Source organism: Haplochromis burtoni, unplaced genomic scaffold, assembly GCF_018398535.1.
Source record: "Haplochromis burtoni strain Fernald_Lab_line unplaced genomic scaffold, NCSU_Asbu1 Contig_202, whole genome shotgun sequence".
Taxonomy (NCBI): domain Eukaryota; kingdom Metazoa; phylum Chordata; class Actinopteri; order Cichliformes; family Cichlidae; genus Haplochromis; species Haplochromis burtoni.
In genome coordinates, this window is record NW_024582563.1 from 36,138 (window position 1) to 49,234 (window position 13,097).

A 13,097-nucleotide genomic window follows, 5' to 3' on the forward strand; every position below is an offset into this window, starting at 1 on the left:
CACTACTCAGACTGGATGCACTTTGTCTTTTGTCATCAAGCCAAGCGTGGCATTGTGTTGCCACAAGCTCTACTTACCTTTCTCTGCCATTCCTCCCTTCCCCGACCAACAAAATTATGCATCCTGTGGGAAGAACTCACACTGTCTAGCATAATAGAGTCTGATACTGTTTATTGACTGGAGTATTGCATGTTTAGCTTTTAAAACATGCCATTATATTTGTCTAGACTTTCCTTCCACCTCCTTCTCCTCCCCTCTTACCTCTGCTCTTCTACCCACTGTGGATTTTTCTTTGGTCTCGTAGCCTCTGTTGTTTGTCCTCTGGTGTTGGCTTGGGGATTGTAGTCCCCTACTGTTTTTTCTAATAAATATTTCATATTTCTGAATCTATTATTAAAAATCCTAAATGAGCCATGGCCATTTTCTCAGCTTTTGATTTTATCTCCTAAATTATTTAACAGTTGACAGGGAAATAAAGGAAATGCAAAAATATTGATAAGTCAGACTTGTTATAGCTGGCACCAAACTCCTCTGTGGCATTGCTGTGCCAGACATTTATCTGGCTTAGAAGTGCTTGGCTGATTTCAGATGAGGCTCAGGTGGTGCGGTTGCATTGTTGTGTTTCTGGAATGTTGCTAATTCTAGAGAGAGGCCGGTTCTCTCTGCTCATTTTCTTCTTGTCACTGTGGAAATGGACAGTGTGATAGACAGGTGATTCTGGTCTGTCAGTACTCATGTGGATTTATAACCTATGTTCATCCCTGTCTTCATTTAGGTTTTCTAAACATTCAGTCATGGCCTGACAACATGACAGACTTGGGTGTTTTCTCCAACCTGGCTACTATTGGGGGAAGAGCATTGTACAGGTACCTGAGTGCATAATACCTTCACAAATTCTTTTTCTTTCTTTCTTTTGTATTTTGTTTTTTGATTGTTGGGAATAGTTTATGCCAAGTTGTTTCACAAATGTCTCAATCAGAGCACGGTTCTTCTAAATCAATGGCAAGCAGGAAAATTTGTGGTTTTAGATTTATTTTTAGCTAATTGTAGCGAACAATCTCTGAAGCCACAGCTCACTGGAAAACTGAAATGAAGGAATGAAAGAAGGAGCCGATAACAGTAAATTTAGAGTATTTCATTGTGCTGTGTTTTTATTATTATTACTTCTTATAATTAATTTCTATTCTCTTTTTTATGTTAAGCACTTTGAGTTAAGTTTGATTATTTCCTGTTCTATACAAATAAAGTTTATTATTATCAGTAGACTCATTTCTATTCCTTTTTGCTATTGGTATGGAGGGGCTGTACACATATTGTATGTATATGAACACATAGATAATATTTACACTACACAGCTTATCTCACAGATGTAAATTCGCATGCATTGTTGCAAACTGCTGTGGTTTAAAGAAGATCGGAAAGACGAGGTTACAGTCACAATCAAACGTCTCTACCTCTGGTTATATATTTAAACCATTTTAATGCAAACTGAAAGTGGATCCGGTTTTGTTGGATAGCCTTATCTGGATTAGTGCTATGCATGTTAATGTGTGAAGTGTAATTTTTTTTGTTACTACTTAAAACATGACTTTCTAAAGACAGCTTAATTATTTAACCTAAATTATAGCACTTAATTATTCATCATTTAGATTATTTTTTTTCTTAATTTGGAAAACATGCAATAAAAATGTAGCGGGATTTGGATGTAATCAAAGCGAGTGTCTGCTGATAAAGTGTAGACTGTGAGATTCAGTGTGTTTTTGTGTGTGTGTGTCCCTAGGCGTGCGTGTGAGAGTGTGTGCATGTGCACTGCACCTGCCTGCAGATGGAAACAGCAGGCTGCAGTACAAATTATAGCCTGCCACCCACCCCTGCCCCGTGCTTGATCCTGCATACTCTCTGTCTATCTGATGGTTCTGACACCCACTGGCATCCTGTCATTTTTAAACCATGCAAGTGGGACATATCAGGATAGCTGGGGGTAGGAAGAAAAAAGAGAGAGAGCCTAGCAGACAGAATGATTAAAACACATGTTCTAAGTTGCGTTGTTGCAACATAGGACGATGTGATCTCATAAAAACACAGTGTATTCTTCTTGAAATTATGATTCAGTGATAGAATTAATGTTGACTAATGAGATCACAGTTGAGATGACTGGTAGACCGCTATGATGTTTAAACAGCATTTCTACCAAGCCTGTGAAATGATTCCATCTTCTCTCTTCCCTTTCTTTTCCTCTTTTGTCCCTGCGCCACATCATTTCTTCTCCTCCTGCTCCTCTGACCTTCTTTCCTTTGCTGTCGGCTCCGTCTTCCTCTCACCTCCACCTATTCTTACCTCTCAGTGGGATCTCTCTGCTGGTGTTGAAGCAGCCGGGGATCACATCACTTCAGCTTCAGTCTCTGAGAGAGATCAGTGCTGGGAATGTCCACATTGCAGAGAACAGCCAGCTTTGCTACTATAACACCGTCAATTGGACAAGACTGTTCCGTACTACAAACCAAAAGGTTCTTATTCGCAACAACCGAAGTCCACAGGAATGCTGTAAGTTGATGCCACAATCATTCTAAACATCTAAATAATAAATATTTGGTCAACTTTGCACTAAAAAAATGATCATATCTCATGAGTTGCTCTACCAAAACAAAAATAAATGATCAAAAATGATCAACAACCTTCACCTTGCTTTGAATGTTATCAGAGGCTATTTAGATTGTATATGTACTTATAAAGAGCTATAACAGCAAAAGAAGAAAATAGTCATCTGAACAGAAATAAAACAGAAATAAAACTTCTGCAGATTTTCAACAATGCCATTCTTGGCATATACTCGAAAGATGGCGCGGCCACGTCCAGACGCCTTCCTTACCGCTCCGCTCCGACTATCCACTTTTCTTGTTTTTTACTTATTTTTTGCTCTGGTTTAGGCCACATTTCACTGTGTGTTATACTTGTATAACTGTGCATGTGACAAATAAAGAACCTTGAACCCTATTTACTTTTTCTTTTTTTTACCGATCTAATGAATTTGATGTACTGCAATATATTTTACCACTGTTCTATAGGTCCCTCTTCCACTTACAACACAACTCAAAGCGCATTGACACTTTTAAAGAAAACTTTAAGTTAAAGTTTTTAGTTCTTTGCCCACAGCAACACCTTTCTACCAAGTTTCATGGTAGTTGGTTTGCTCTTTTTGTCACCTCCTAGTATTTGGGAAAAAAAAGCTACAGAAAATATACCAGTTGCTATATTGTGCTGCACTGTATGATACAATTATTTAGTTGCAAATTTGCTAAATATCCAATATAAACTTTTAAAAAACTAAAAAAGGTAAATTATGTTTGTATGTCCACAAAAAATAAGTAGCAAACCTGTCCAGTCATAGTTTAACGACTTATGTTAAAACATTATATATGTATGCATTTGTTAGGGAAATCTACCACAAGAGCAGATCTTTGTGCTGCAGCTTTTGAACAGCTATGAAAACAAAGACATTGTATGAAAATTATGTTTTAACCTCTGATTCTGGATATCCTCTGGTAGCAGGACATATTTGAGTCATTATAATGTGCTAAATGACCTCTGTGTTGTACAACCGTGATACATTTGCATATTTTAGCTGTTAATTTAACACTCACTGTCTAGCCTCAGGCACCATCAAGAGTACGCTTTTTTTTTCTCAAACATGTTCATATTTAAAACAGGTTGTACACTAAAGAAAGGAACGAATCTACTCAACATTTCTTGTAGTATAGATTTAAAAGAAGTTTGAATTGTCGAACTAACAAGAAACCAACAGACAAAATTCTGCTTTCTAAGTTATCACCCAGCCTTCATAACAAAGGCATTTGTTTTAAAGGAGCTATTGTAGTGGCCATTCATAGTAAGGTTTTGAGGCTTGTCTGTCTTATGAATGGTACCCATTATCTCACTAGCTTCTGAAGGACACTAAAAACAATAATTCAATAATTAAACAAATTAACATCAGGGTCATTCCGAGAGTGCAAGGTTTAGAAAAATGAAATTAGGCAAATAACTGATGTGGTGAGATAAAGATTGCATTTCTAAAAATGGAAGAGCTTTATTATATCACTGCCACAAGTGTTAAGACATTATTCATTTATGTATAATGTTCATTAATGAGCCAGTATTTGCATTATTGAGTTGGCCCCTTTTCACTGTTCATGTGCTCCTTTCCCCTTGGCACTTCCTTACTGTTGAACACACACACACAGACAGATACACACACACACGCACACACACTTTAGAGTCTTTGAAGACTTTGGGTTAGTTTCAAGAGTCACATACTTGACATGGTTCTGCATGTGTGCATCAGAGTGCGCGTGTTTGTGTGTCTAAAGTTGACTGAGCCTCATGGGGCTAGAAAAGGGCAGCTATCACACTGTTACAGTGCAGCAAAGAGTATTCTTGTGAATATGCATGCGGTTGTAGCGATTTAAGTAGTTGCTGAAACCTGAAACTAAGACATCTAGTTTTCATAGTAGTTGGAATAGAGATTTAGTGTGTACTAGCATGTAAAACAAGTAATATATTCATGCTATATGGTATTAAAACACAGTTGTGATGGCTTTTTAACCATAATTTTTCTTTGAATTTGTTGACTTTTTACATATTACATTTTGGCATAGCCTCATCAATAAGATATCAATAATAACCCAGGATTGTATGGAAATGTTATATATATATATATATATATATATATATATATATATATATATATAGATAATATATAGATATAATATATAGATATATATATAATATATATATATATAGATATATAGATATAGATATATAATAGATATATATATATAGATAGATATAGATATAGATATATAGATATATAGATAGATAGATATATAGATATAGATAGATAGATAGATAGATATATGATAAGATAGATAGATAATAGATAGAAGATAGATATGATAGTAGATAATATATGAGAGAGAGAGAGATAGGGACAGTTTTCAGTTAATATTTTTCAGACTGTATTAATTATTTTATACATATTTAGCATCAAAAGTTTATCTCACCTCATTGTGACACAGTTAAATGAAATATCCCTGGTTTGTTTCTGCACTATTTTACATGCGCGTACAGTAAAGAAAGAAAACAGCAAAGCAGAAATGTTGTGGTTCTTGTGTAAATATGATTTTCATTGTGCTCACTGAATTTGCATATTTTATAATACTTTAAGAGACTGTCAGTAGCACCAGCGCTTTTTATGCAAGTCAAAATACTGTGAAAGGGGCACACATATGAATCAGTGTAATTTTCCCCACAGCTCTGATTTTCTCACAGCAAAATTTGGATAAAAAGCTGCAGGAAATACTCCCACTGATGGAAACAAATGTACTCTGATGATGTTAGAAATGTAGTTACTTCACTGAGAGAAGTCACTGGTTGCCATTGTAATAATGCTCTATTAACAAAATGTAAAATAGTACAATTATAGATCCGTTTGGTTACCTCAGTGGAACACATACATGTTGTTTGAGAAAATAGTCAACACAGAGTCTCTCATATTGGCTCATTATTTAATTACACTATTAACTAAACAGTAAATGGCCTTTTTTAAAATACAGAACTATTTTTTTCACCTATGTTGCATGTGAAAAGGATCCCTCCTCCGACTCCCCCTCTACTCTCTTTAGCCTTTTCACAGACCGCCCCTGAAATGTTAATACAGAAAAGAGAGGTCCCCAAAACTGGAGGCACTAATTCCAGTCTAGTTCCAGCTAAATCTCTCCCCTCAGTCGTGCTAATCAGCACTGTTCAGGGACAGGTTTTTTTAATCTTTATTTATTTCTTCTGATGTTTTCTTTCTTTCTTTTCTCTGCCCTTATAATAATTGTAATCATAGCCTGAACTTTTGTCTTCTTTCAGTCTCAAAAACGCTCCTGCCAGGGCTTTTGTTAGTCAGCCATGTCAGAAACATCTGAAGTTAAGATATGTTTTTGATCTTGTTGTATAGTTAAAAAGCCATGCAACCACCACTTCCCCTTGTTTATATCTTGCACCAATCATTCTTCCTTTTCCTCATTTATTTCTGCCTGGTCAGTTTACCTATGAGGCTAGAAGCATGAAAGAAGTGGTTTTGTCTCTTGCGAAAGACTTTCATCCGCTTTTCTTTATGTATCTGCATCTTTTTGGCTGAATTTTTATTTTTATTTGGAATAAAGCTGTGGCTATGACACTATGGCATAGTCATTGGCTTGCATGTAGCCAGGTTCCCAAAAACAGCAAGGGACCCTTTTGCAACCATGTTCTGTAACCACTGGCTATCGAGAAAAGAAGAGAAGAGAAAGAGAAAACCTACAAGGGGGGAAATCACGTCAGATGCAGGCGGGATGATAAAAGTTCACAGTGTATCTGTAGCGCCGTCACCGCGTTACTTCAACACTCATTTTGTCACTGTAATGTTCTGAAATGTAGCAACCTCTGTACAACTGAGTGCTAGAGGGGGACAAGAGAGAGACAGAAAGAGATAAGAGATCCAGGCCATTATAGAGCAGATGTAATGGCCTGAGTCAGTCGGTGCTATATGAAAAACATTGAGGCAGAAACACAGAACAGATTGTTCACTACGAATAAAATGAGAGAAAGGGGCATTTTCTTTACATGACTGAGTGCAGCAAAGTATATCAGACTTACAAGTTTAACATTTGTATCTTTGTATCACAGGTGGTTTTTAGTATTGCTTTACATGGCTATCCAAACAACACTTGTTTGTGCTGTAAATGTCACGCTAAGCACTTTTGCACTGAAACCAGATACTATTGCTACGTAAAACAACTTCATAATATACAATCATAGTATTCAGTAGCTGTATATTTGATTGCCCTTTCAAATTGAAAGGCTTAAATCCTTAAAATGACTTTTTCTTTAATTATTTGTAAGGTTTTGTTAACTCGACTAGTCTGGCATCTGCATGTGCTTCCTGTATCTCACTCTTCATTGTTTGCACAGCAATTTTACAATGAAGCAACCCAGCCTTCTACTTTTCTAATTGCACCATATCAGTCAGTACTGTAGACACACTGAGCATGCAGGCCATTTATATTAATAGAGAACATATAGTATACACTAAAAACGAAGTGCCAACCACGTCCTCTGATGAATTGAGTTAATTAATGTGATGTTTTTAAAAAGTTTCTGGGATACATGAGAGCGTTTTTGTGGGAGGAACTAGGTCGTCTTTTAGTTCATCCAGGAGGATAATTATTCTGTCACTCTGTAGTGTACAGCGTATTGTTTGACACTTTCTTGTTTACCGCTTTATCCCAGAGCACGTGTTTCAAACGCACACCTTTTTCTTGTGTCTTGCTGCAATTACTCTTGCCATTGTTTAGGAAAGAAGTCCCCAGAAGAAGAAGAAGGAAAAAAAGCTAGCTTTTATAGGCCAAGAAAATGAACATCTGCTCTGTGGAGGCGGAGAAATTTAATGCAAAAATAAGCCTTCGCAAATTGCAAGCGCCTTAGTAAATCTAGTTCTGTGTCTTTTCATAAATAATAGGATTATTTGGCTAATTTTATACCCAGCTAATTTGGGGGAATTTAGGGTTTATTCATTGCGTCTGACACTGAGTCATCAAAGCTCAGCTGCATGCTACATGAGTATAATCCTTTGCCTTCTTTGTTTATATGTGTATTAAGCAGCCAAGGAGCACATGGTGTGTGACCCGCTGTGTTCAGATGCTGGATGTTGGGGTCCCGGCCCAGACCAATGCCTGTCCTGCCGATATTTCAGTCGTGGACGAACGTGTGTAGAATCCTGCAATCTCTATGAGGGGTGAGTCCTGAATATGCTTGCACATATATATTCAGATATAGTGCTGATAAGAAGATGGAGGTGGATGGATGGTTTGTGGCTGAGTTTAATTGTTGCTACTGGACTGACTCAGAGAAAGCAGATGTGGCATTGTTCGTATATACAGAAGTTTATATGTTGTCCTCGAAAACCTGCTTGACAACAACAACAACAACAACAAACAGACAAACAAACAAAAAAATATATAAGGAAAGCAGTGTCTGCTATATTATGTCAGCTTATGTAAGTAAAATAAATATTCAGCTTTTTTATTATAACAAGTAACAGTAAAGCAGACAAAATACGACCAAACAAGTTACATTGTTACAGCTAGGCCAGCATCAGCATGACAACACTGATAAAAAAGTCTTTTATAATCAGTGACACTTATGACAAAACTTAGGTTTGTATTCTTCACCCTTAGACTTTGCTTGATCAGGATGTGTTTACCACCAAAGTTTACTTAATTTTGTTAAGGTGCCAAACACATCTTTCTGCTGTTGTGGTCTATAAAAGTCTCCACGAATGCTTAGTTAATGATTACTCTTCAGCTTCTTGACAGTAAAATGGGCTAGAACACCACAGAAACACAGTCACTCTCTGGGAATTTTCATAAGTTAGGCAAAAAGAACAGCATCAATAGCCCTTTTTATTCTTAAGTGTGTTCGAGCCCCTAAGAGCCATAACTCTCTTAGATTGTGCCAAAACAGACACGCTGTATGGTAAATGGGTCATATGAGTGCCACATCAAAACGTTGATCTAACATCAGAATGCTCTCATGAGTGTCATGTACGGTCCTTTACTCATACAGTTGTAGCAACAGATAATGATTGTCATGTCACCAACGTGAGGCTTTTGACATGACGGGTATCTGTGTGGCAAAATGTAGCTACTTAAAAAAGTAAAGGAAATATATTACCCTGTTACTGCCAAGAGGGGATTTATTTAACTTGAACATATTTATGAACAAAATGAAACATGCTCACAACAACTAGGTGAGAAAAATTTGTTTCGTTTTGTTCACTGCCCTCTGAAGTGTCTTTTATTTTCTTGGTTCATTATCTTCCAAGAAAAGCTTTTAAAGATGGCCCCAAACTCGCAGATTAAACAGCATGACAAGCAGTTTATTTTGTGTTTTATCAGTTCTTAAAGAAAAACAAAAGTTTTTTTCCAATAGATTTTTGTCCAGATTATATTTCTGAGCAAGAGAATATAATAGCATGTTCCAGGGATAGTTTATTACCTTATTCAACAGGAGGCCAGTCAGTAGGCGCACGTGACATCTGCTGGCAAAATCATCTGAGAATATAGCTCGGCTTTAATGCTACTGAAGTCAGCAATGGCTGGAGCATGCTGCATGCCTCTAAATATACGATTAATCAAATGCATCAGCAACTACCGAATGATCTTATAAATACTATGAATAAATGCAGTTTTAATTTGAGTTATTGATTTTTTTATGCTTTTTTTCATTAGTCTTATTTAATGAAATACATTGTGACATATAAAACATTTTGTGACATTAAAACAGTCCTCTATTTTTAAGACCTGCTACGCCATCTGCTCATCAAAACTTTACCTGAACAGCCCGTGGCGCTTTCATTTTCGAGTTAAGCAGTACTGTTCTGTTTACTGGGGATGATATTAAGAGCCAGGGGGTGAAAAGAACAATTTAAAATGTGGTGCTAATTTTTAGTTTAAAAGGCACCCCTGCAGAGTGTCATAACAATAGAGGTCCCCTGACTTTAAAAGAATATATCTTGATGCTATCTACCTCCTAATGAAAGATCTGCTCCCCCAGGGAGTTTTATTAATGAAATTTTAGATGTTTTTACCCTGCAGAACAGCTGGGATGATGCTTTTAAGTTCTGTCCCAACTTGATCAGAAAAGTTTGGTGGCCACATTGGAGAGGACAGAGGAGGACGAGGAGGTGTTGCTCGGGCAGGGGGGCTAGGCGTGTCACTGCGTGTCACAGTCACTGCTTGCGCACGGGGCCACGCCCTGCCTACCTGTCCACCTGCACGTCAGCGTCACCTACACCATCAGCGTCACCAACACCAGCACATTCACCAAACCCAATAATTTTGTGAATGCAGTCCAAACCCTTTGCCATATCCGCACAAGCACAGCGCTTTCCGTAGTTCCCGTATTTTATGTTAACACTGGTGGTCCTTTTATTTTTATCTGAACAGCATGTATCAGTCCAATCAAATGGCCTTTTGTGGTTTAAGTGCATGTTGTTGCAATTTTCTTGGGTTCTTGTGGCTCAGGAGACAGAGCGGGTCATCTACCGATCGGTTCAATCACCGCTTCAGCTCCAGCATCCTTGGGCCAGATACTGTTTTGCTCCTGATGCATTCATCAGAGTTGTTAGATAGCAATCACTTATACAGGGAGTGCAGAATTATTAGGCAAGTTGTATTTTTGAGGAATAATTTTATTTTTGAACAACAACCATGTTCTCAATGAACCCAAAAAACTCATTAATATCAAAGCTGAATGTTTTTGGAAGTAGTTTTTAGTTTGTTTTTAGTTTTAGCTATTTTAGGGGGATATCTGTGTGTGCAGGTGACTATTACTGTGCATAATTATTAGGCAACTTAACAAAAAACAAATATATACCCATTTCAATTATTTATTTTTACCAGTGAAACCAATATAACATCTCCACATTCACAAATATACATTTCTGACATTCAAAAACAAAACAAAAACAAATCAGCGACCAATATAGCCACCTTTCTTTGCAAGGACACTCAAAAGCCTGCCATCCATGGATTCTGTCAGTGTTTTGATCTGTTCACCATCAACATTGCGTGCAGCAGCAACCACAGCCTCCCAGACACTGTTCAGAGAGGTGTACTGTTTTCCCTCCTTGTAAATCTCACATTTGATGATGGACCACAGGTTCTCAATGGGGTTCAGATCAGGTGAACAAGGAGGCCATGTCATTAGTTTTTCTTCTTTTATACCCTTTCTTGCCAGCCACGCTGTGGAGTACTTGGACGCGTGTGATGGAGCATTGTCCTGCATGAAAATCATGTTTTTCTTGAAGGATGCAGACTTCTTCCTGTACCACTGCTTGAAGAAGGTGTCTTCCAGAAACTGGCAGTAGGACTGGGAGTTGAGCTTGACTCCATCCTCAACCCGAAAAGGCCCCACAAGCTCATCTTTGATGATACCAGCCCAAACCAGTACTCCACCTCCACCTTGCTGGCGTCTGAGTCGGACTGGAGCTCTCTGCCCTTTACCAATCCAGCCACGGGCCCATCCATCTGGCCCATCAAGACTCACTCTCATTTCATCAGTCCATAAAACCTTAGAAAAACCAGTCTTGAGATATTTCTTGGCCCAGTCTTGACGTTTCAGCTTGTGTGTCTTGTTCAGTGGTGGTCGTCTTTCAGCCTTTCTTACCTTGGCCATGTCTCTGAGTATTGCACACCTTGTGCTTTTGGGCACTCCAGTGATGTTGCAGCTCTGAAATATGGCCAAACTGGTGGCAAGTGGCATCTTGGCAGCTGCACGCTTGACTTTTCTCAGTTCATGGGCAGTTATTTTGCGCCTTGGTTTTTCCACACGCTTCTTGCGACCCTGTTGACTATTTTGAATGAAACGCTTGATTGTTCGATGATCACGCTTCAGAAGCTTTGCAATTTTGAGACTGCTGCATCCCTCTGCAAGATATCTCACTATTTTTGACTTTTCTGAGCCTGTCAAGTCCTTCTTTTGACCCATTTTGCCAAAGGAAAGGACGTTGCCTAATAATTATGCACACCTGATATAGGGTGTTGATGTCATTAGACCACACCCCTTCTCATTACAGAGATGCACATCACCTAATATGCTTAATTGGTAGTAGGCTTTCGAGCCTATACAGCTTGGAGTAAGACAACATGCATGAAGAGGATGATGTGGACAAAATACTCATTTGCCTAATAATTCTGCACTCCCTGTACATAGAAAAAAGTGCTTGTATGAATTTGTGTGTGAACGGGTGAATGAGACATGTTAAATAAACACTATGAGTGCTGAAGAAGAGTAGAAAAACGATATATAAGAATCAGTCAATTTACCATTTACCAGACATGATCATTGTGAGGTTCAAGTACCTTATCAAGGGCAATTTCTTAGAGTTTCTACAAAATGTAAATAAACTAAAATCAAATTAAACAGGAACACTATTTATTTTCATTCACTTGAAGTGTATTGCTTTTTCTTTCCCTATAACAAACAGAAAATAAAAGGAATACAGCAAATACAGGAAAACATATCATACCAGAACATTATGCAATGCCCTATAAACCGTAAGTATCCATGATATCTTCCAGCTACATTTCAGCCTTTATTATCCCAAACAGCATGCGCTCCGACAAAAGCTTACCTTCCTTGCCTCTTGGAAGGTTTTATGAAGGCCGATGAAGCATAATTAATAGTAATATGATTTCGTTCCCACTGGGTTAGCAAAATGTTTTTCTATAGCCAAGAACATTCTGTGTTTCCTCACTGGCCAAAAAAAGTACCCCAATTTAATTTTCTTCTCCTGTAGTGACGAAGGCAAAGTGCCAACTTAGTAGCAGTTTGGTCAAATTTAATGCCTTTTTCTAGGCCACTCCGGTGTTGCGCAATTATAAAGGGATTGGAGAAAGTGAACAACAAGACACTTTATTTGATTGATTTTTGAAAATGCAGCACCCCTCCCAGGTCCTGAACCTTTTAACAGCACTGACCCCCTGAGTGCTGGTTTCAGTATTAAGGATAGCTAACAGGTAATAATGCTCTCACAAAAAATACAATATTGTTACTGTCTTACTACTTATGATGCACAATATTCTCGTGCTCCTCAGAAGCATATTTGAATTGTTTAAACAGCCCTGTTCACTTTCTATATTAAGAATACATGTATGAACATAATGATTTGATCTGCCTTAAAATTGTTGTATGTAATAGAAAACTTACCGGCCCAAGACAGGTCAAAGAGTCACCGTCAGCTCTTTCACACTGGGCATCACACTCTACGCACACTGACCCATTGGCATATTCTCGAATATCCCTGACAGAAATGGAGAAAAGTGAGAGAAAGAGTCAGTCTGATGGATGACAAGAGAAAGACAAACATTAATTTGAAACAAGTTGGGGCCAAGAGCAATAATATACTATAATATACTATATTATAGTATGTAATATACACACACACACACACACACACACACACACACACACACACACACACACATAAACATACATACAACTGTGATACCCAT

At 37.8% G+C, this 13,097-nt stretch overlaps 1 protein-coding gene across 4 annotated transcripts in view; it reads left to right on the forward strand.

The window, feature by feature from the left end:
• Positions 1-13,097, forward strand: part of LOC102298669 (receptor tyrosine-protein kinase erbB-4) — a 116,295-nt gene that overhangs the window by 23,877 nt on the left and 79,321 nt on the right. For 3 of the 4 annotated variants that reach the window (XM_042226230.1, XM_042226229.1, XM_042226228.1), the window contains exons 8-10: positions 776-866; positions 2,345-2,544; positions 7,681-7,816. In XM_042226230.1, the coding sequence (XP_042082164.1) occupies positions 776-866; positions 2,345-2,544; positions 7,681-7,816 (427 nt within the window). The remainder of the gene's footprint in view (positions 1-775; positions 867-2,344; positions 2,545-7,680; positions 7,817-13,097) is intronic. The other variant, XM_005935764.3, reaches the window with a different exon arrangement.